The sequence below is a fragment of the Centropristis striata genome, chromosome 4, assembly GCF_030273125.1.
Source record: "Centropristis striata isolate RG_2023a ecotype Rhode Island chromosome 4, C.striata_1.0, whole genome shotgun sequence".
NCBI lineage: Eukaryota > Metazoa > Chordata > Actinopteri > Perciformes > Serranidae > Centropristis > Centropristis striata.
Window position 1 is genome coordinate 22,608,223 of NC_081520.1, and position 25,819 is coordinate 22,634,041.

The window sequence follows — 25,819 nt, forward strand, 5'->3', positions numbered from 1 at the left end:
CTCAGGAAAGTGGGAATAAAGTCCTGCCATTGTGGTAGTGTTGATTGGGCTCCAGATCTGTAGACTCTCAACCAGCTTGTTAGTTCTTGCTGTGTGAAGAGCTGTGAACAGCTGGTAGAGTGCAGAGCACCTGACATACTCAGCTGGAGACCACCCCACAGTGCTTCTCACACACTCTGACTGGGCTTGCAGCTGCTGCTGCTGCTGCTGTACAGCATCAGTTGATGGGACGGGTGTGTTCGCCGTAACACTTTCTCTCCCATGTCTCTGTGGGTGCCACTCGTTGCCTTTCAACTTTCTCTTTCATCAATTCATTTTGTCTTTCTTGCAAACGTGCAACTTTAGATGCATATATTCATTTTGTGCACATCCACACACTCTCTGTCTCCACCATCCTGCCTTGCATTTCGTTCCTCAGTCCTCTACGTCTGCTGCCATTCTGTCTCTTCGATTCCTGCCTCATCACTGTCACTTTTTTCTCCATCTCCTTTCCTCACTCTGTCTTTCCTTCTCTGTTGCTGTGCTTTGCCTTGAGCTGCAGTCTAATGAGCAAGTGGCTGGTGTTGGTAGAGTGTTCCTAGCTCTGAGGAGAGATAACAAGCCCATATGTTACTTACCATGGTGGCCACTGCAGCAGCCGACCAGTGCCAACTCTCAAAGACCCTCCCAGGGAAAAATATTTCCCATTAAATCCATAGCAGCACCATCAAAGTGCTGGGAAGAGGCAAATGCTCGACAACACTCATCTACTGTGGCTGTGAGACGCCTATGCAGTAGCGAGCAGTGTATTATAATGAAGAGTCATAAATATTTTTCCTCCATAAGTGATAAGCAATTTTTTTCTCATTAGTGAGTCGTATTTTAAGGTTCTCTGAGGGCCTCTGTTTTGATTACAGTGCATGTATGTGCTTGGAAAAAAATGTGGAACAAGGTTATGCATTACAAAGCAATATCATGATAAAACTTTAAGTCACTTTAGAGAATGTGATGTTATATTTTTGCTTATTTTACACAAAATACAGTCAGACGAGAACATGTTTGACGAAGCCTTCTCACAAAATGTGCAACGAAATACTTGAACGGCATCCAAATGACTAACTCCATATTGAAAAGCATCAGCATCGGTTTTTAATCCCTTGTCCTATCCCCAGCCCTTTAAAAAGCAGCACTACATCAAAAAGACATCCAACAAGACATATGCTCCATCACGAGAAGTGTTTAGCGATCTCCTGCTACACAGACGACTTGGTATGTAAAGCACTGCATCAGCACTGGCTACCATATGGTCCAACTAAATAACATGCCAGACATCTGGCAGGGCAGTGGGCACTGGGAAAAAGAGCAGCCAAGTAAACTCACTAGAAAACACTGAGGATGAGTACACAGTCCACGCAGAGCACATGACAGATGTCAGCCTGTGAATTTCATGAGTCTCTTTGAAACACTCCTGACATAAACAGCGGCTGTAAAATCCTCTCCTGTCCATCGTTCTCCGTTAAAAATGAACATTAAACACGTCTGAGAGTTTATAGCTATGCTAACTGCCCTGTAAATCAGTACTTTGGCTTAATGTTTGCTGTGGTTTAACATAAATGCTAACATGCTCACTGTGACAATGACATTACGCTAATGTTTAGAAAATTTACCAGGTTAAATGTATTAGTTAGTATGCTAACTAAGGGCAAACACCAATTCTGAAAAGTGAAGCCCACGTGGAAGTGCCTTAAACCTACATTCTTCATAATGGCCAGCAGGGGGCGAAGTCAGATTGTACAGAAGTCTATGAGAAAATGATCCTACATACTTGATCATACTTGATTAGCAATTCCAATTTAAAAACCATGGGGTGTTGTTTGAAACGTGAATAGAACAGAACACAATAATTTGCAAATACTTTTTGACGTGATATTCAATGCAAACTGAGCACTAACAAAATATTCAATGTTCCTATATACACTCCTGAATTTAAAATGGTTCTACACAGCATCCCAACTTTTTTTTTAACTCATTTGAATTGATGGTCTCAATCAATAGTTTTAAGTTTTTAATATGGCACAATGTTTAGTGTTGAGTGACATGAAATGTCACTCTAAGGCAGTGTCTTCCCCGGAAAAAAGGTCTATTTTTTGTGCACTTTTACACCACAAGTTACATTCAAAGTACAAAAAAAATAATAAATCACATTGCGATTCAATACATTTTTTTAAATTATTATTAGATAATGGTAGGTGGGCCACCCAGCACCCTATTTACGTCAGATTTGGCACACAAGCCATAGATCACCAAAGTTATTAGAATTCATCAAGACACATGTTCACAAAATTTCATGTCAATCCATCCAATGACATGATGGTGGCACTAGAGGAAAAGTCAGGGGCTCAAAAAATCAGTTGGCTTCTTCCTGACAGAATCATGAATGTCTGTGAAACATTTCAAAACAATCCATCATCTAATTGTAGAGAAATTTCAGTCTGGATGAAAGTGGTAGAATGACCGACTGACAGGCGAATAAAGCGACACCGCATTCCCTCAAGCTATGCCTGTAGCGTTGCTAAAAAGAGAATACCATGGTTCATACTCCTAGTCTACTTCATTTTTTCCTGACTGCTGACAGAAGAGAGGCAGAGGGAAGGTAGGGAAGTAGTTTGAATCCACATGGACCTGAGCAGTGCTGAGCTTTCTACAACTGAGCCATCAGGAAGCCTCTGAAATCAGATATCTCTCAGTATGTGTCTGAAGTGCAGGCTTGTGCCACTGACACACACCAAGTACACACAAAAAAAGACAATTCTCCCTCATGCTGTTCTCTTCCCTTCATATGCGTCAATGGATCTAATAGGTGGAAGTCATTAAAGGGCCACAGCAGCTACCCACTGGCCTCACCAGTTCAAAATGAGCTATTTTTCTAATACTTAGCATGCTCTATTCAGTATTATTGTCTCTGTGTGGTCCCCCTTCATGTTTGCCTCTCTGCTCTTATCCAGCCCATGGTGATAAAAGTGGGATCAAGGCCTAACAGTGGGATTGACCTGAACACCAGCGGGGCTGAGTGGCAGCAAGTTCACACACACACACACACACACACACACACACACACACACACACACACACACACACACACACACACACACACACACACACGCACACACACACACACACACAGACACACACACACACACACACACACACACACACACACACACACAGCTGACCCTGTAGTAATGTAGGGCAAAGACATTGAAGAAAAGGTGACAGCATTCCATTAATTCACACAGCGGGGTGAAGTGTTAAAAAGTACACAGTTGCAACACGGAAGGGCGGTCACAGGCCCATATATTTACCCATACAGGGCCATACACAGCGAGTTACATGTTGTGACACAGTGGACACACACCGACACAACCTCTACACACGCCTAACCTCATCTTTTCCCCCCGAGAGAAACCAGGTGAGGTCAGGTTTAACTGTGCCACTCAATCTCACTTCCAGAGGCATTCACGAGCACGAGGAGCTCTGTGCCAAAGGGCTGTCCATCTCTCTGACAGGCCCAGGTCACAGAGAGGATGGAAAAAGATGGAGGGAAAGGATACTGCCACTTCTATACAAGTAATGGGTATGTTTGGAGGCAGTGGAGGCAATAGGGGAAGAAATGATGTTCCTCTATATCAGAGATAAGACTGGGGAGACGATGTCCAGAACCGATGGCCACTGGCTCGCCTGGTTAGTCCGTGAAATATAGCCCCCGATGGCTCACCTGCAGCCCCTGTCAATAGCCCTGCTGTCATGTGTGTCCATGGGATTGCCCCATTTAAATGCATGAGAGCACCTCTCTCAGCCAGCATAAAGAAGATTAAAGGAACCCTTTTTTTTATTTAGAGATTCAGTCTAAGCAACATAAGCTCTACAGCACAGGAAGAAAAAGAGAATGGTAAATTGTTGCTTTCATTAAAACTTCAAGGAGTCAGTTTCATTATGAAGGTTCAAAGGCAAAGCAAAATGTGTGTGGCTGCTTTCTCTCACTCTCTCTGCGCCTGCCTTTCCTCCTCTCCATCCTACTGGGTAGCGACATGGAATAATGGGTAATGTGAAGACTACATGTAATCTTGTCCCTGGGGGGCTGTTGTATATGGATATATGTCTCCTCGCCGCTCCGCCGTCATGTTCACAGCTGGCATAATGAGGCATGGCAGAGCTTACTGGTGGCCTTCACACTGCAGGGTTTACTGTGGGCTTTTTTAAATGCTCAAACTTTGGACTTCGATTTCCACTTAAAATGCTGAATGTTTATAGGTTAAAAAATAAGGCACTGTGAGTGTTTTCTGGGATGGGTAAATCAACTGCGTAGTAATGCTTTAAAAGCTTCACCGATCAATGTTTTTATATTAACAATGAATTAAATATCTATGTATAATGTGAGAGGGGACTCTGTGTTTCCCCGGCCTGCAACTTTACTGTTTGGATTCAGTCTCATGCTCCCATAGAGTTGTTTCAGGACACAGCAGGTGGCTGGTTTCAGTAAAATAGCTCTGAACACCAGATATCTATACTGAATACTTTATCTGTCCAGCACCACACAGCAGATCAAAAAAGTGAGTGGCTGGTGAACAAAGTGGAACATTTAGCAGCTAAAGTGTCAGATATTTCCCTCAGGAGTTGGTAGTGACCAAAAACAGAACAAAAGGAGAATAACTATGGGAGTTAAATTCATCTGGTGGCCAAATACACATCTCCAAATGAATGCTAATGATGCTCCTTGTCTACTGGATTGCTAACACATAGCCCTTGGTAATGTTACAAGCTAAAAACATACCAATGATCTGTTTACTGCCTGCTCTGCTGCCCGAAGTGGCCACAAAACTATTACTGTAGCTTTAAAGAAATAGCTAATATGCTTTCTCTATGTGTCTCATAGATGCAGACGATCCTGGTAATGTATACACAGAAGTTAAACCTTTTTTGCTTTGTTTGCCACTGAGCAATCCTCAAAAAAATGAAGGGAGCCCCATCTCTAACAGTGTATCCAGTGACTTAAAACTAGGCACTACACTAAACTTTTCAATGCCTTAGAAACCTGTGATGCACAATCTAGTCTCACATTATAATTCTCAGATAAGGGATAAAAAACACTTCTGTTTTGATTGTATTACTTTAAACCAAATACAATCGACTTGATTGATGCTAAGACCAGGACCACCAGTGACCCTGCAAAATAGACAGCAGAAGGGGGAGGATAATTCCATCTGAACTAGGCTGCCAATAGCAGACTTATCCCAATACTCTACCAGGGAATCAAGCCTATGCACAAACCATCTAAAATCACACTATAATACATTCACTTCACTGGCGTAACTATTGCTGGTGTAGCCGGTGCGCTGTACCGGGGTTCAGACGCCGGGAGGAGCCCATAACCTGGGGCCAAACCTCATTGGCTGTGAGCCCTGTTGGTCATTAAAATGCAAGTAAACATGAATATTCATGAATACGTTTACCTCTCCGGCGTGAACTTTTAGCACTTATGAGTCAGGACCATTATTGTCACACTTAGGCTGTGTTTGGTAATTATGAACAATTTATTAGTTGCAAATGTTGCAATGATGAAATTACAGAGATGAAAGGATTGCTGGGTAATTATAGGAGTGTTGCCCAATGACTTTGCACGCTGTTTATGGTGACAGCCTATGCAAACATTACATTTTCTACACTACAGTTGTAATAGCTCCGTAAAATAGTTAGAATAACCATCCAAGTTAGAATCATGTTCAGCAAGCTGAAATACAAAAGGAATGAGAAAGGAGAGCAGGAGGAATGATCAGCAAAACTTTTACAACTGTTTGATTGCCATCTGCCGTGTAGCGGAAGGCTAACGCTAGCTCGTCACCATCCCCGCTAGTAAATTAAGCAACATCATTGCGTGAGTATGTCTCTTAATTACTATATTTATAAATACATATATTGTTTGCTAATGCACGGTGTACCGCTAGAAGAACATATTTGGCTGTGATGATAAATGATGATGATGTTAGTGCAAGTGATTGTGTGATCGGGTACTTCATCTTTCATACTGCTGCCGTGCCAGCAGGATATTTGAGTAGGCTGTTAAGTTGCAGTGTATTTCTTTATTGACGCAAATTATTGATGAGCATTCTTTGAGTTTGTCTTAGTTTGGTTTCTGCGTCGCTGTTCAGTGTTAAAACTATTTGGGAAGAATGATGTTTCACAGGCTGAAGGTCTTACTATAGATCAGTTTGGTGTTGGGCCTATTGTTATCCATGAGGTTATCCAGAGGGGAGGGCCCTAGAAAATGTTTTGCACCGGGGCCTATCACAGTCACATTACTGATTCATCTGTATCATTACTTGCTCTTATTTTGTGCCATATATCAATCTAGACATATATAAACACTTAATAATTGCAGTGCAGGTGGCATCCAGAGTGGCGTATGTACTAAACACTAGGACACTGGACAGAAACTAAATTGTATTCCAGGCTTCAAGTGCCACGCTCTGTGTGCTCCTTGGCTGCTGGAAAGCCCTTGACGAGCAATAACATTGCCTTCAGTGGGAGGCTGCACATGGCTGCAAATGGCAAGGAAGAAATTTTGTTGATTTTTTGCTTTCATTCCTTCGGTGAATGGAAGCTTCATTGATCTCTCCTAACATGTTTTTTTCAGATGTGTAAGGAGAGATCATCTCGCAAAAAGAACTCCATGTCTGGGGGCAATACAAGCAATAATGTGTATGTGGGTGTGATCACAGAGCTGTAGCAGAAGAGCCAAACAGGCTGCCGATATCTGGAATTAATGATTGCCATACTTAATCTGCACTTTCTTCTGCACTTCTCCTTCAATTTCTCTGCCTTTCACAATCCTCCTATCTCTCCCCCTGTCCATACAACATGAGAGGAAGTGAAACTAACCCTGCAGTTGCTACAGTGTAGATAAGGGGTGGTCCATGATGCAGAAGTGTGAGGGGTGTGCAGGGGGCAGAAGAAAAGAGGAAGGGGTTGTTGGATTGGAAGGGGTGGAGAGGAGCACAGTGGATAGATGGCTTCACATGCACAGCTGAAAGGTTCTGATTGTCCCATGATAATTGTTAAAAGGTCAATCCTCCGCCTTGCCCAGACTGTAGAGTAGTAGAACACACACACACACACACACACACAGATGCCCCCATCCTGCTAAGGTGCTCTTTAGAGTGACATGGCTGCCTTTGGAGAGTTCTTCAGATAAGCTCCTTAAATACCACAGCATGTTGATACAGGGAGGGAAGAAATGAAGGGAAGGAAAGATGGATAAGTGTGCAAGAGGATGCATCTAATAGCTCCAATCTGTTGGTCTGAAATTCAGTGATGCCTACTAGGGATAAATATTGCTTCCTATGGCTGAGTTAGAATCAATAATGAGGTTAGGGCTCTTACTGCTAAAAAACAAGCAATTGCCAGATACAAAATAAAGGTCAAAGTAGCCTTGAGGGGAATGTGGCTAGAATTGGAAAAAACATACGTCTAGGATTAAGTAAAACTATAACTTTGCACCAGGCAATAATTATATAGTATTTGTCTGATTTCATGCCGTGGTCAAAACAAGACAAACAACATCCTGTTGTTGCATCGATTCTGTCAATTCTCCATGCTGCAGAACAAGTGTCTCCAGTACATTAATGTGTCACTTCTCAATGGACACAACATATTGAAATGGGGTCAGGGGAGCAAGGGAACAGCTGCTTACGGGACTGTTCACTTTGTCTGCTACTTTATAGTCGCTCTCTTTCTGTGACATTTATGAATGGATAATGCCATCTGTCTTGGAGCGAAAGCTGCTCGCTAGAAAGGTTTGGGTGATAACTTGTAGATTTAAGAGCTAATCCAGATTGCCTAGCCAGACTGATTCTGGTCATAAACACAACAGAAATAAGACTTATGATGTTGTATTGGAATAGAAGCAGTACTATACAGTCCAGTGGATACGACTGGTTGTTTTATCTGTGCTGCAGTGCATTCTAAAACTAAAGACATTTTAGAAAAAGAAATTGACAGTTTGAGATCAGTTTCGATGTTCAAGGCTACTTAAATCACTCCGTAAAGGTTAATGCATATGAAAGGGCTGACTTTAATTCAATAACTTCAGTGATGCTTGATCAGCTAATTCAAATCAGCATTGATTCCGAGTGAAAAAGAAGTAGACATAAAAAATAAATAAAATTAAAAGACAAGGAACCAAGAAAGCAACCTTTACTTTTGCAAACCAACAAAAGATCAATACTATCGACAGGCTTCAAGGAACTCATGGCATCTGGCAAATAACCAATACACACTCTGGTATAATTGGCAGCACAGTTTAGTACACACAGAGAGAGTGAGACATGCATGCGCACACATGGTCACACATGGATTACATGTATAATCACTAGCAGCAGGACAGCGTATGTCAAAATCCATCCTGCTGTTCTGGCTCCTTCAGCCTGGACTGCACGATTTCACAGAATGACTTTCAATTTACTTGTGGCTTGTGATTAGGCCAGTGATTCGAGACCCTGCATGCTAAAAGATGAATCACTCACTGGCTGTGGTAACTAATGTTTTTTTTAGTCATGTCAAATGAACACTTTCTGTTAGATACCAGTGGAAATCAGAGTTCAACAAGCTGCAATATTTGTGATTGGGGTCAGCAGTCTGCAGGCAGATACAGTTAAACGAACTAAAAGTTCCACTCCTGTGAGATGAGTATTATAAGAGGACCTCATGAGATGAATGAATCACTCCCCAGCCCCTGTGTTTTATAAAATACATTTGCATATCGTGTTGAGATTTGCTGAATTTGCGGAAACACTGCTGCTGTGGATATGGTTGTACAAAGGACTGTGCTGAAATGATTGGGGTGGGGATTGGGACTATATTTGGGCTTATGTGTCCTGTTTCTTTTTTAAAGCTAGGCCCTCCCAAACATTGCTAATGTTTTACTGCACCTCCTCATTAAATTTGATAAAAAAGCTCACCCACCCTTATTTCTCAAAATAATGAAGTAGTGAGATTAAACCAAGAGCATCTACACTGATAGAAGCTCTGTGAGGCTGTAATTAGCCACAGCAGTGATTTGAGCTAAATGCTAATATCAGCTTGCAAAAATGTTAAAAAAACAAAAACAAAAAAAGCTGATTTTCAGAAGGTATGATGTTTATACTGTTGTAAATCTTATTTCAATTAATTGGCATGCTTAAAGTTGCTAATTAGCATTAAACAGAAAGTACAGCTAGCATGAGAATGTCATAAGTTTATCATAGTTAATGACCAAACTCATTAACCGTGTTTGTGGATAGGACATGGGCAACATTAAAAAAAAGGTAAAAAAAAAAAAAAAAAAAAAAAAAAGGTTTTACGCAGTACATGGCAAACACAATTTTACCAAATATGGTTTTTGTCAGTTCCCATTACGCTGATTATGTTCAGTGTTCAGTGTACATACATTTTTACAAGTAACTTCCATTTTTTTTGTAACTTCCGTGGCTCACTTGACCCTCATAACTACTTCAGTTCCTGCAATTTAATACATTTATTTACTGTTTAAACTGTCTTTTATAACGGTTAACACGTGTTACTGTTCATTTGTGTGTACAAAAGGTCTATTCTGTCTTTTAAGTTGGAGATCTAGAGTGAGACCTTAATACTACTGTATCACCATCAATCATTACTGTCCACAGTCCACATTTTGGCTGTAATTTACATCATGAGTGCAAGACGCCAGTGCCTGTATCTGGGAGATATTTTGGTTTAATTTTTGTAGAGGGAGGAAATGAATGGAGATGCTTACCCATATTGGTATACAGTCTATGGCCTGTACCAAATTTGATTTAAAATTTTAATTTTAATTTAATTTTAAATTTAACAGTTGCTTTGACATTTCACTCAAAACCACAAAGGTCAAGCTTATAGTGACACTGGGGAAAAAGTCAAGGAAATTACTAAAGTCACTTTACTGTGTGACATTTTGTGGTAATCGACTCGTAACCTCATGATGCTGCAGGACGAAAAGTCAGGTAACCAAAGTTAGTGTAATTCATCCTCTGGTGACCATGAGTATTGTAAAGCAAATACCTTTTGAGATATTTTAGGTCCCTTTTTTACAACCCAAGTCAGTTTGGTTCGTCTGAAAGAGTGACATTGAAACATTTGGTTCGTTTTGTGATTACTCTGGTTTGCTTTCACAGTGTAGAAATGTAAGCGGATTAAATAAATAAAAAAAGATTTGAAGAGGGGAATGCACGAAGGTGAAGGGCTGGAAATCTTCTTGCACTTTTATTGCTTATTGGTTGAAAAGCTGGCTGTGAAAAATGTAAACACTGAAATATACAAAGCAAGGTGGAACCGATCGCAAACCTCAGATGCTCAGAACGAGCTTCTGTTGAGGCTCCGGGTCATCAATAATGTGTTGATCCATGATTTCCACAGACGATGTGTTGCAATCAGACAGCTGTAGAATCAGTGAAGACGAGCCTTGATGCTCCTACCACGATCTGCAATATGTTGATAATTCTGCAATGACAAATTAGCTTTAACTCACCGGTAGCCTACAGAGTGAAAGTGAAGGACACAAATGTCATCTTTATGCTATTATCTGTGTACATCTCACAAAATGCCCATGCAGGTAGTCACCAATCCACTGTGTTTTGGTTCATTTCCTGTTATTGGGTCGGATTACGTTCACAGAGCAATCAAATCGCACTAGGGTCCATTTGGAAACGGACCGAGACCCTCTCTGCAAGTGGTACCAGTACCAGAGTACAAATGGAGCATCCACAAGCAACCAAATGAACTGCAAGAAGGATTTAACCGCACCAGAGTTCGATTAAAACGGACTAAACTTTGGGTCGTAAAAGCGCCCTTAGTCCGAATCAAGGACTGACCAGTGAACCATTGGCATCCATAGAATTACATTCATGATAATGCAGCCCTACTGTGGTGAAAATGATATCTGCTGATGGCGGATGAAGGCTGAAAAGCTGTAGTGTAGTCCATGACTAAAATTGCATCTTTTCCCCTTCTGCCTCTGTCTCATAGAAAAGGAAGACAGAAATTGTCCACAGGAACAAGAAAAACTAATTCCATGCAGAATTTGACTCACCAGGGATCATTATTATCAGACTATTTTTGTCCTCACCAGAATATTATTCACCAATCATAGACATGACAGATATGATTTGATGCTGTCATATGTCCTGATGCATTGGTGTTAGACCCACTGATTGCTAGGATATGAACTATAACACTTGATAACTCTAGGCAGTTCTACAGGAAATTCTTACTTATGCAACAGCTCTCTGTCAGCACAAAGCATTCTGTCTATTCTTACATGATTTGTGCTGTCTGATTACCCTTTCACAGTGTGTTGTTTCCTGCTTACCACTGTGTTGCTCATATCTCGTTTTTTTTTCACTGCCCGCTGTTCATTGTAATGATGTTAGTTGTTTAACCCCATAATGTTGAGCAATTGCTTGGCCGTGCATGCAAGTAGAATTTGTTTTTTAAGTGACTGGCCTGAAAGAATAATGCTAAAAAATAGCAACACAAATGGAGGGAAAAAAAGTTAAATTATACCCACAGTTATTGCAGATGACTGGATGTCCCCAAGTTCCATTAGTGCTGCACAAATGGATTCAAGGAAGCTTTTGCTGATTCAGTATGACAATAGTTATAAAGCAATACGCTATTAAACTTTTTCATAAGTCAAATATTTTTCTTTTACAGTCAGAGAGATTTATCCCTGCCATCTGTACTTCAGGAGTGGAACATCATTAATGACAGCCAAGCAGTTTATATGGGCTATAGACAGGATTTAACACAGTGAATATCTGCATGAAAGCACAGAATGTTTCCCCTCACTGGGATTGATGTCAGCTGCAGAGTATACACAGTATACTTCTTTTTTAGCTTGATCAAATGGTGAAATGTTAAAATATTTAAAAAAAATCCCATCAATGTAACACAGATTTTTAATGGGGTGATACGTGTTCGAGTTCAAAGCATGTGGAGTGTATATTATTCGATTATTCCTCTCTATAGACTGTGGGAAAAGTGGATAAGTTCACTCATTAAAAGAAACTCTCAGAAAGCGAAGAGCATTTTTCATGGTTTCCCACTGTGACCATAACTCAAATAATGTTCTAAAACTACTATAATAACACAAAATAAAGGTATCAAGTTACTTGTGCATGCACACATTCATTCATACCTACTTTTCTTCCTGCACAAACATCTCTTGAATAGCTAATAGACTTGGCAAACATCAAAGTCGAACCTTCAAATCATCGCAACACTGGCCTGGGCTTGCCCATGGGCCAAACTTCTGTGTCTGTTTCATAGAAAAATCAAATTGGATTTGGGTGGAAAGCCTGCCATTATATCAGGATTCTTGTCATGTGCAGTGACCCTGCTGCTTGCTACCACTCGTCTGAGCCCTGCGAGTTTGCCACTTTTTCATCCACCGCAAATTTACTTTGTCTGATCATTTGTTTTCCAATTACGTCCCTGTCCCTGCTAGCACGAAATTGTCAGCTTTGGTTATGTGAACCCGCTCTTGGGTTTGTAACCAGGGGCAATGTTTGATGCTTGGAACATTTTCATCCCCATTAAAAGATGAAGGCAGGGTGAATTATTATCCTGCAGAGTTGATTGGGTTTTGCGGGGTTGGTTTAGGTTTCTGCATGTGATGGTATAGTGGAGCCACACACAAAGATATGTTCTTATCTTCCATTAGAAAAAGGCTTAAACATACAAAAAGCGTAGAGCAGTAGTTCTGGAAGACTGGTAAACCTGAAGCCACTACAGAAACATTATAATACTCACATTTAAAGAAACATCTCTGGAGAAGATATTGGTTTTGTATGAACCTAAGGAATCCATTGGTACCACATCATGATGTCTTGTTGGGAAGATTGCCATTTAAGACCCTAAACTGAGAGCTATTTAAAAAGGGGCCATGTCAGTTTGACCAATAATTTCAAGATATCTGAATTAAAATGGTTTCCAAGTCTAACCTTACAAACAATTTGCTCACTTGATGCTAATGCCATGCAGTTTGGGGTGCATGTTGTATTTTAATATTTCTGCATATGAGGGTCACTAAACAGTCTTGGAATTGCATAAATTGGGTATAACCTAAAAGTTGAAAGTCAAATTTATTGAGCCCAATTTTATTCTTGTTAGGTACAATAATTGTTAGCCCTAATAGTAGTATTTAACTGTAGTGACAGCATTTTTTTCTCATTGTATATACTGATCTGTTGGGACCTAGGATAATCACAGCCTCATGGAACATTACAAACCCATACTAGAGACCTAGAGCATTCAGAGGAGATAGCTTGGGTTAGGTTTTATTAAGTATTTTGGCAATAAAGGGGTTCTTGCAGAAATCTCCAAAGTTTTTGATAGAAAATCATATCATGGATCCTATGGTGTTTCTCAAGGTTTTAGTGTCTTGATTGTCCTAATGTGGTATTTTGGAGGGATCTTTGACCCTATTTATACATTTTGAGTGGTCAAAAATAGTAAAACTTAGCACAAAATCCAATCCAACAAATGGTATCAACCCCAAAATTGCAGCAGCAACTTATGAGACATGATTGAGCATTGTTATGGTCTTCATATACTCATATCATGATGTTTTAAGAACTTCCACACTTCCACAATTTCTTTTAATTTATTCATCATTTTTAAATTTCTAATCTATAGTGTACACCACTTCTACACGGTCACCCATAAAGGTGGAATAAAATATATACATCATTTTTTTTTTACCTCTTTCCATCAAATGAATGTGACAATGTGATTTATTCTGGGCAGAAGAAGTGTATTTTTGTATCTTCTCAAAACTTTTATTAATCAGTCTCTTCCAAACATATCACAATGCAAATGAAACCACAATTAACAGAGGATTGTGTCTGAAAACTAAGTTATTCCAACTTTATGGTGTCTATTGTTGTTTGTACCTTGAACATCCCCTGTCCCCCACCACCACCCCCTATAAAAAAAAAGGGTGGGGGGTGGGGGGGGGGGGGTTAACTGGCTGATTGTTCATGAAGCATTTACTTTCTCCTAATTATATTTTATCATTTTTCTGCAATCAGCAGTTTCCTCACATCTGTGTTCAATGTTTGACCACCATTCGAAAGTAAATAAAAACTTTACAATACTTGCGCACAGTAACACATTCACGGTAATTGCCAGAAATCTACGCCTTTAGTGATGCGCCGCAACCTCAAGGAGAAGATTACTCCCACGGAGCGGGGGAATACAACTGATGAGCATAACAATGGCAGCAGCATTGAATGGGACAGAGGCAGAGCAGAGGACAAAGTATAGAAGGGAAGCAAAGCAACGGAATCAATGTTTGGCTATAGCTGTCGCATTAGCCGTGATAAACGAGGCCGCCGACAGAAACTCGGGAAGTCGACGCAGGACATTCCAATGATCAAGCGCTGAATAATCGGACACAATGGATTCTGGGAAGGAGAAGCAATTTGCTGCCATGGATCCAAGAAGAGGAACATCAATTCTCATATTGACCTTTAAAAAGGCTATTAATGGATGATATCTTCAGTTCATAGTTGGATGAGAAGTTCTCTAGTAGGCTATTGTGTGCCTTGAAATTACACTTTGGTGCATTTTCTCTACTGACAGCCTGTAGTATTTATCTCAGGTCTGGCTTCACATCAGACAGTCAGTCGGTGTAAAATGGAAAGGGCAGTTACAACAAAAACAAACTGTGATTTATGAAATAATGGTGATATATACGGATCTATTAGGTTTGCCACTGTAGACATAAAAAAACACATGTACTGCATCAGTATTTCCTCTCTGAATAATGGACAGATGACAATTGAAGCATGAATAGCTGAAAGCAAAGCACATAAAGACATACACCCCCACACAGATGCAAACAAACAAACAAACAAACTATAGGAGATTCTAAGCACTCAGGTATTGCACTCATCTGTCAGGCAGCCTGTTTCTGACAGGTTAAGAACAATTTCTGTCAACTAGCTGTGACTTTAGAAAACAAGACTATAGAGACTTAGCAATGGCATTTTGATGGATAATGAACTCTTTTTCTTCTCTGCCTTGATGCACAGCTCAGTGTTGTTATTGCTCTTATTCTTTCATGATCCCGAGAGCTTGGTAGCAATTCAGAAACGTTTCAGAGGTTTAAAGAAGAACTAAAAGGGACACATATTCTGACAGATTGAAAATAAATAAATAAACACTTAAAAGCACACTGTTTACAATAATATAATTGTGGGTATTAATGACGTTGCTTCTTTGTAAGTTTTCTCTTTATTGGAGAATGGAGCCTACAGTTAATAGACATCAAGAAGTAACGGCAGTGAAATGACACATGGCAGGTTGAACAATATTCTGAGGCATGAAGTGTCACTAAAATGATGTCATACAAATAAATACCACTGTAATCATACACATGTGTACGTATTAACACAGTGAACTAACATTATATTATAATTCTGTATCACAAATATTCTTGAGTAGTTATCATCATTAAATAGTGTGCAAGTGCACAGAGAGGGGAGGGCTTGATCTGGGGGGATTTCAAGACTCTAAAACTGGCCAAAACCGGTTTAAACTTGTTCTGGAGAATATCCAGTTTTCAATAAGGCCAGCCCCCATGAAGTCATGTAGGTGGCATGTGCCAAATTTAAACAATATGACGCCCTTGTAACAAGTGAAAAAGCAATAATTTTAGAAAATGAGGAGGAGATTGAGCTGATAGTAGGAGGGGAGATGAGGGTTAAGAACGTGCAGACTATTTCTGGTGTTGGGCTGGAATGCAATGCTAGTAATGCATTACAGTAATAATAATATTACTGTCCATAGTAATGAGTAGTAGTGTGTTGTTGTTTTGTAAATACATCTGAATCTGAGCTCTGAGATCTGAATTCTGATTTTCATGCAGGAATAACATTCCTTTTGAAAAAAGTAACGATAAATGAGTTTTGAAAAATGACATTTTTTGGGTAAAACGCCCAGCGCTGTTCCCAAAATGTTGAAAATATTGTACACTGTAGCACTCAAAATAAGGTGATTTCAGTAAACAGCATATTTCTTATGACTAAATAAGATATCATAAGGCAAAAATAAGGGTCTATAAAAGACACGGGTGAAAAAGAAAACAAGAAAGAAGAATACAAAATAATTATTGATATATTTAACATAAAGAAGTAAAAGATAAACTATTTTTAAATCTTGATTTAAAGTGATTAATAGTTGGAGTATCCACACACAATATTTTGCATTACAGACTGAAGCTAAGCACTGACTTTTAATTAGTTTTTAACCAACCGCCACATAGCTGCACGGTAACACCTTCATGTAAATGTGTGTGTCGTCCACATAATAATGGTAAGACACTTAACAGAAGTACTCAATTCTGAAAATGCTTCTTTAAAAATGTACTGTGAGATGAGTTGTTTGGGATGATTTCACTTCACAAATAATAACAAAAGAGAACATGACTGTGCATCTTTTGACAGCCCTAATGTTATAGCATTGCTTTTCCCTCCATCTCCAAACTTTGGAAGGAATTTTGCAAAAAAACAACAACTTGCAAATGAAAGAAAGAGAATTCCAGCCTCCAGGCCTTGGATCAAATCTTGCAGCACCTTCTCTCTCTCGCTCTCAACTTTCCTGCTGTCTCCATTCAGGAGAAATAACTTCATATTTTTTTAAATGGAAAAAAATACTGCTGAAGGCTTTTCAAGTGCACTTAAGATTCATTTGAACTGGAACAAGAATTTCGTTTGCTGTAGGCGGGCGTTTGTGACATACTGCTTTTTTCCCCTGACAATACATATTCATATATTTTCCTTGCAGGCACCTCAGAGGGACACATTTCAGCATTTTATAATAGAGCCGTGGTGACGCCGATTTGTGCTGCTTGTGTGCTGTTGGACAATGATGCCTCTGACTCCTGAGACATTTGAAATATAATTTAAAATGTGTTGCAGCGTCTGTTTAGCATAATGTGCAACATTTTATATCTATCCCGTTGACATGGATATGTGGTGCCACCTGTGTTGCCATTTTTTTATGTTAAGGTGCTGCTTACCTTGTACGATGAGGTAGACCTGTGAGGTCTTGGGCTGCTGCTTCGTCTGTATGGAGCAGGTGTACGAGCCCTCGTCATACACGTCCACCTTCACACAATAGAGTATTGTTATTTCATTATTACAATATTACTGGCAGAGCAGAATGTCTTCTTTCACACCACCACTAGTGCTTTACCTTTTTGATTTTAAAGCCTTTTGATTTGAAATTATGAGATGAAAACAGACTGCTGAGAGTCCACTCAACTCAATAAATTAAGTTTCTAAAGAAGCATGATCAGTATAAGGAGAACTTCAGGCATAGAATGTGGATGATTCAAACTTGCTTTTTTGATAAACCATGATAATGATAATAATAATAATACAAAAACATTTAAACACATACAATTTATCTCTGCTGAAGGAACTGGTTGAATTACTGACAAATTATGTCTAACCATTTAATTTGACTTCTGAGGCAAAAGACAAAGTGTGTTTTTGAAGTATTTTTAAATCTTAATATAATTGAATACGAGTCAGAACTGTTTTTTGTTGTTGTCATGGTAACAATAGTGATGTCAGTTAGATTTAGTTAGAGCAGAGCTAACATCTTAGCCGTTATTACTCTCAGGTGTGCATAAACTTTAGGTCATGGCCATCTTTTTGAGATACAACAATGTGAAATGATCTCCAATGGAATCAGTAATGGAAAGGAGAAGCAGGTTATTGCGTCACGGCAAAGGAAAATCTATATTGTGTGTTTCAAAAAAATTGGTGCAACTCAGATCACGGAATAGTTTGACATTTCAGGAGTATATGCTTCATTCCTCTTTTTGCAAAAACTATATATTTATCTCCATTGGAACGCCAATATATTTTTATAACTCTGATTAAAAAAAACTCACAGTGTGAAAAATGTAATAAAAACAGAATGCAATGATTTTTCAAATCCTTTGTGACCTACATTCAGCTGAATACAGCTCAAACACAACACACACAAAAACACTCAAACTGGAAAACTTTTCAAATGTAACTTTAAATATATATTCTTATTTTGAATTTAATGCATTCTCTTTCTCTATATGCTTTACGTTTTGGGGATTGGGGTTGTAAATGTATTTCCCAACATTTTAAACTATTCCCTTAAGTATTACGTTATGGTTGAGTTTTTTTTAATCATTATTATTTAAGGAAAAAAAAGAAAGTCTTATCATCCAGTCTTTCACATGTTTCATATTTTCGAAATCACACAGAAAGTGTTACATAACAAATTAAGAATAGAGCAGGAGAATATACCCTCTGAGTGAACCTGCTGCATTAATAAATTGATAAATAAATAATAGATTAACAGTTGAACACAGCTCCAGTTCTTAAAAAGTAAAAATGTGCATTTTATGAAGGTTGTGTTTCATGATTTCTCAATGGGATCCTTAAACCAACCAAACACACACACACACACACACACACACACACACACACACACACACAAACATTCTCTCCCATTTCTAAATGCATCTGTCATTCAAACTTAGTTTTTGTAATGGATCAAAATAAATTAAAAAAAAAATCCAGTCCAGTTTTCGAGGTCAGTCTCACCTTCTGGATGCGCAGGCTGTACTCCAGCTGCCCTTTGGTGACCAGGTCTACTCTGGGGTCCAGGGACCACTTGTCCTGGCCGGCAAAGATGATGTTGGATCGATTGAGCCAGGCCACCTTGGACACTTTGTCATCCACATAACACCTGCAGGCAAAACAAGAGCAAGTGAGGTGAGAAGAAGGAAAATTGAAAAAGAAGGCTGGGCTTCTCAAAAGGGGATTCAGTGCAAGAAGGCAAAAACAAAAGGGCATGTAACATCTTTCTTCCTCAATTTGTAATATGTATTCTTATTAGGGTGTTTTCACAACCCAAAGTTTTGTCCGTTTCAATCAAACTTTGGTGTGGTTAAATCCTGGTTACGGTTCGTTTGGTTGCTGGTGAATGCTCCAATCGTACTCTGGTGCGGACCAAAACAACCGATCCCAGACCACTTGCTAAAACAGGTGTCGGTCTGTCTCCAAACAAACCGTAGTGCGGTTCAATTCACTGTGAACTAGTGATGGGACGTACTGCGATTATTCCCATGCTTACACTGTTGTAAGACACCACAAATTGTTGAAATGACAATAAAAGTTTTGTCCAGCAGGGGGGTTTGTGTGCACATCAAGCCTCGAGAAATTAACCTTTATTTTAAACAATTGGATGGAAAGCTTCAAGGCTTCATCTGGCCATACTATGAACATAATCTGACACAATTAAAGGATTAGCGATAGTGGGCTCCAAATCAAATCGTGAGGTCCCATCATAGCAGAAAGATAACATTTTTGTCCCTCAGTTTAACTCTGTTGGCTCCACTAAGCTAAAACTAATTTCTCATTGCAGAATTATCCACTTATTGCCCAAAATACTGTAATATTTACCTTTGTGGTAGAAGTGCATTAAGGCTTGCATTCTCTGATTCTCCAGGTGTCTGACTGCAGCACGTCGAAAATAATGTGTCAACACATTATTGACGACCTGGAGCCTCTACTGTTGTCGTTGTGAGCATTTCTTTAAAAATTATTTTGGTAGGAACACCAGATTTACAGCCAGTATAAAAGTAATATAAAATGTACTTGGGGGGCTTTCAGCTCCATGTTACTTTGTTTTTTTCCGTTTTTACATTTTTCACCGCCACCTTTCCAACAAATAAGAAATAAAACTGCAAGTATATTTCTAGCCTCTGACTTCATACAAGCCCCTCAATCTGCTTACATATCTGCACTGTGAAAGCAAACCGGACAAAATCCAAAATGAGGTAAAAGTATCAATTTCACGCTGATTTAGACTAACCAAATAGACTTGGCTTGTCAAAGCACCCTAGGAGTTCTGTAGAAAGGAAACAAAAAAATAGTAGCATTTATGTGATCCCATAGAGGAGGTGACTGATTGAAACTCTGAGGTGTTTTAAGTCAGGGTTTTAATGCACAATCTTTAAACAATTGGCACAGGTCAGCAGTGTTGTGTTTAATACCAGTAAGCCAGAGAAGGTAAAGCCAATCCTACAACTCAGCACTTCTCCTGAGGTCTTGAAAGACAGTTAAGGAGCATCTCTTTCCTATTCATCCCTAACACGCATGCGAATGTGCCTCCCTTCCTCTTTCTGATAAATACATCTCCTTTAACAGTGAGACTATTCCTGTGGATGAGAAAGGACACCGGTATCCTCTTGTTTACTCCTTGTTGCTCGCTGTCAGAACATTACGCCAAGTAAGCTCGAGCTAAGACATCTCGTACGGGAGGGACGGGAGCCGAGCGTCTGCCTAATGAATAAATGTAAATGTGGGAAGACGTCGGAATCAATGAGAATGGATATCAGCCGTAATGCAAGCCGACGGCGGATGCGCCTCACATGCAAATTCCTGGTAACTCCCCGAGCCTTGGCTGCACACACTGCTTTGGAGTGTGCTGGGCTACAAGAGAGTAGATTAGCGAGGCAGCGGAGTGAGTCTGTCTTTGGCAGGTGACCCCGGGTGATGCACAAAAGTGGTGGTGCAGTCACCCCAGCCTGTTACCCAGTGGGAGCTGGATGTCAGATTTGTTGAAGGCTTGTACTCGCAGCTTGAATCCCTGTTGATGGTCTTTCCCTTTGTGTGGGGTGCCCAGATAACTCACTGTATTATTGACTCGCTTTGACATCTACCCTCTACTTTCCTCTCTCTGAAGTGAACAGGTATATCCCGCTTGGTTTCAAATATCTTCAGGGCTGTAATTAATAGACTATAAAGTCAAAAGCATCTGAAACTAGTTATGACACATTTTCCTAAAATGGTGGAGAGCTATACGAACACAAACTGTAAAAACTGAACTAAGAGGAAACACTCCTCAACTGCAAAATGACCATTTGTATTACAATATAATACTCTCACTATAATCCAAGTCTCATTTATCCAGTTGAAAGCTCAGTTCTCCCTAAACACATGCATTGTCACTAAAACTTTACTATTTAATCACTTCTGCATGAACAATCTTCCACTTGTGGAGGCGAGCCACATTTATGGAAAACACATGTGTTTGGGCAGAGTAAAGTCATACACTGAATTTTGTACCTTTCCTATAAAATTGTGTCTCTTAATGTAGCAGATAGACCTGGGATGCTTTAGGGGTGGGTGAGCTTGCATGGGTATCTTCATGTTGTATGTCTTTTTCCTAACCTTAAACAAGTCGCTGAATACAAATTGTTCTGTGTCACAACGTTAACAATGTGTTAAAAACAGCAACCATTATTTAGTAGGATATCATACGTGTTGCATAAGGTTTTTGGAGAAATCATACAGACAAATTGGATAATTAAACTTATATAATATATACTGCAGGGATAGTGTTAGACTTTGTGAATGCATGTTTTGATACAGTTTTGCTATTCTTAAAAGCAGCCCCCATTAACTTGAGTTCTTCAAGAATGTTCTCCATTTTTGGATTCTCCATTCACCGTGTATGCATGTGAGAAAAGTAAAGTTTTGTTCAAGAAATCAAAGTAACATGAGGTGAGTTAATAATAACCAAATGGTCATTTTGCAGGTTAAATATTCCTCTAAAGTCTACAAATAGTCCATGAATGATGGGAAGTCACATGTTAGAGTCCTCAAAACTCAACTCATATTTTAGTTGAAATCTTTCTTTCTCTTTCTAACAAATAAAAGTTTGGGATTCAGTGTTAATGCATGAATATGCACAAAATATCAAAATATGTAATTAAATAAAATTATACTTTATACATTGCTGTTGCTCCAGAATCACCACATGCAGAACTTACTATATACAGTACAGTTTGTGACAAATGTCTACAGTGTTAATTTTTCTTTCAATTATACAACATTTACTTAATTGAATTGCTGACAAACTTTGTTTTTTTGTAGGATTTTCCTGCCAAACTAGTGTTTGGTTATATTTAGAACCATATAATGTAGTAATATTGTCACATTCTTCATGACTATAAATGTATAATATCTTTGTTCTTAGATAAGCCTTATAAAATAAGTTGTTTTCAATGAATGTAACTGTTGTAATGCTGTGATTGACCATTAAACAACACCTCTGTTTCCAAAGTGACATTCACAATAAATTAGTGAAAAACAGACACACACTGACAAGATAAACAGATTTTAAGTGTTTGCAGCGAAGCAATAAAGTGCCCTGGCTGACTGAATGGCTGCGTCTTGTTTGTTTTCACCATGCCTGCTTCCTCTGCTGCCTTATTATCACTCGTCTCCTACCGTGAAGTAAACGGGAGGAGGTAGAAGGAAAAAAAAGCAAGAAAGTGAAAGGCAGAACAAGAAGACGTGAACAGACTTATGGCCACAGTTTCCTTCAGTTGTCTCTTTGAAAAAACTGAGATTACACTAAACAGCATGCTGTTACTGAACCTGAATTGAGATCTTGTAAACACTGTGAGACAACATCTTCTTCATAGACATTCCACAGAGTTTATAGTTATATTACAGATTTGCACAACATATGTTAAAACCTATTCTGTCCCCTTTTATTGAGAACTGGGGGTAGTGGGAAGTGTTTCTTAAGGGGGGGATAGTAGGTCAAAAATAAATGCCACATAGAAGTGGTGACACCATCTGAAAGCTGGGGATCTGAAGATAAATTTGAGTAAACCTATTAAGGTGTATAAGGGTTCATAATTCAAATATAGTGCAATTTTTGGGTTGATACCATTTGTTACACACATATTTGCTGAATTGGGCAATTTTTAAAAATTTGAGAATGAAAAAAAAAGAAGGTCATAAAACCCTGCAGAACGTTACATCAATACATGCGGACCTTTGGAACAACATAGAAAAAATTTAAAATTTTAGACACTTTAGACATTGTGGAGATTTCTATATTTTCAGCAATTGGATGACGATCATGTCTGTCCTCTAAACTGCTAAGAAACTGCCTTATTGTCATTTTACCTAGAAACGCTACACATCCTCTGAATGCTCTAGATCTCTAGTTTATGCTCATGAGGCTGTGATTATCCTAGAGGTCATAGCAGCTCATTTTATACAGTGAGGTGAGTTTCAAGAAATGCACTCGCTGCAATGAAATGCTACTTCAGGGACTAACTTCATCACTCATGAATATAGTTGGGCTCATTGAATCCACAAGTCTCAACTTTCCATTGATACCCAATTTATGTAATTCACAGGCTGTTTAGTGACCTGAGTATACACAAATATTCATATGCAATAGTTGAAAATAATGCATGAAAAACGGTGGTTTTTGACATAACAAATAAATATATACTTTAAATTTAATAATTCAACATTGAAAGAATACAGCCTGTAATCTAAAGATTTTTCATAATAGGATAATACACAATGATTAACTCCAACTCTGGTAACCCTGCCTGGACTGCTCTGTGAAGAGGTTCCTCATAAAGACGAGACCAAGTATTTTGACTGCAAAAACAGCTTATTGGAGTGTTTTTGTTTTTTTGAAAAACAACACTATCAGGAAATGAAAAGAAAAGTCCCTGTGTTTGAGTTACATCCAAAAATATGTGGGACAATCTTGCCACCGCACACTCACTGACATTTTTATTACTATTTACAGAGCAAACAGAGACCATTGTCCGATGAAAGAGTGATGTGGCAAGCTGTTACTATCCGCTATCTGGAGGGCATATGCAGCCTGACTGATGCTTTGTGATTGCTAGAAACACAGTTCAGAGACGGCTGAATTGTTACTCAGCGGGTAATAATAAGATTCATCATGCAATTAATATGTAAATGTTACAGACTTTAAACTCCTCAAGTGGATTTGAGATAAGATGAAACTTGTGTGCAAAGTGGGTAATTGAAAGGAGCTGCCATTGTAATAGATGTCAGCACAGAGAAATAGAAAATAAACGAAACTTTCGAAAAAAGAAAAAAAATACTTCAATGAATTTGATAAAAACAGCTTTGAAGATTATATAAACACATGAACATTTTCTACAGCTGGTTATGGAAAGATTGTACCTTTTAGTTTAGTTTAATATATTGTCTCTTTATTTTAACTAGTTATGGGTACACTAATTGTTACTATAATAAAAAAATACATAACCTTTAGTAGTATTATGTGACATTTTACAAAAATAGTATTAATATAATGTAGTAGAAAGGACATTTGCTTATCATGTTATTGTAGAAACTTTCCCTCCGGTGAAGCTTGGACAACAGGAGTCTGCTCTGATTTGGGTGTCACTAAAGTGAGATTATTACTAATTCTAACACATCACACACACTGAGGAGATGTCTCTCATAATGTCTTGTAGTGGACACCTTTTATAGTTTTTCCTAGTTCCAGTCAAAGCAAGACTACATGCATGCTACTGGGATGTGAAGCTGGATTTTTTTTTGGAGGCAAAAGTGACCATATTTAGACAAGATGGTGGAACTCACTGCAGGTCTGATTACACTATGCATGCCAGACTTGTCAATCACAAGATAGCCCCGCCCAAAAGCAGAACCCTCTTTTTCATATTTTACTCTAAATCAAAATAAAGTTGCTAAGAAAAAAAATACTGAGGTAATAAATACATAGAGAAGTAAGGTCATTTTCTCAGAGACTTGAAACTGACTTCTTTTTGCAACCAGTGGAGTCGCCCCCTACTGGCCATTAGAAGGAATGCAGGTTTAAGGCACTTTACATTGGCTTTCGTTTTCAGGCCCAGAGATTGCTAATTGTATTAGAACAATTCAAATAATAAAGATACAAAGTGAATTGATCAGCAAAGATGTATCCTCTGGACACAATGGGATGTCTGAATAGCATTGTACCCATCTAACTAATAGGTGTATAGATATGTTACTGGAGTGAAAGTCAGGGGATCACCATATGCGAACCAATCTATACAATAGTTATTATTAGGGCCTCGGGGCAATCGCACCGAGCACTGGTCCCATACAGCAATAGCTGTAGGGACCAGTAATAAAAATAAATTTGACAACTGCGCTCGAGGCCGCAAATTCCACTCTACAAAAATAATTTATATATAGAAATGTATAGGAAAATTTGTCTTCTCACTCACAATCCTCTGGTAAAGCTGTCAGAGTTATAGTTTGGGAGTACGACGCACAGATTCGCCACCAAAACCACCAACAGCCTCATTGGCTCCCATATTAAAAACGCAGGGAGATTTCAGAAAAAGGGAAGATGGAACAGTTTTTTTAGATCCCTCATTTTTCTTTAAAAAAATCACATGTAGACATTCAGGAAGAACTCGGGACGCTCAAAGTGAAGTCGGATCAATGATAGGTATTATGGTTTTGCCAAAAATGCTTTCTGTTCGAGGCCAGAAATTTCAGTCCACCTCTGGCTGCTGTCACAGGTGTCAGTTAATTCTGTTGATTGTTTTGATCTGATTGCCTGTGATCTTTGATGTGATTACAGTTACAGATACACACACACACACACACACACACACACACACATGCGCGTAAGCACGCACACTCCTCACACATGCATACACATGCTTCAAACACACGCATGCGCACGCACGCGCATGCACACGCGCACGCACACACGCACACACACACACACACACACACACACACACACACACAGTAACTTTATGTGATTTTAATTACACACACACACACACACACACACACCGGCAGAAGCCCCCGTGGCCCTTTCAAAATTTCCCCAGAGGAAATTTTCTAGTTTATATATATTA

The 25,819-nt window shown here is 39.1% G+C and overlaps 1 protein-coding gene across 3 annotated transcripts in view; it reads right to left on the reverse strand.

Annotated features, from left to right (window-relative positions):
- lsamp (limbic system associated membrane protein) overlaps positions 1-25,819 on the reverse strand; it is a 702,186-nt gene that overhangs the window by 67,516 nt on the left and 608,851 nt on the right. For all 3 annotated transcript variants that reach the window (XM_059331470.1, XM_059331469.1, XM_059331467.1), the window contains 2 exons: positions 18,684-18,828; positions 17,111-17,198 (listed from right to left, as the gene is read on the reverse strand). In XM_059331470.1, coding sequence (XP_059187453.1) covers positions 17,111-17,198; positions 18,684-18,828 — 233 coding nt within the window. The remainder of the gene's footprint in view (positions 1-17,110; positions 17,199-18,683; positions 18,829-25,819) is intronic.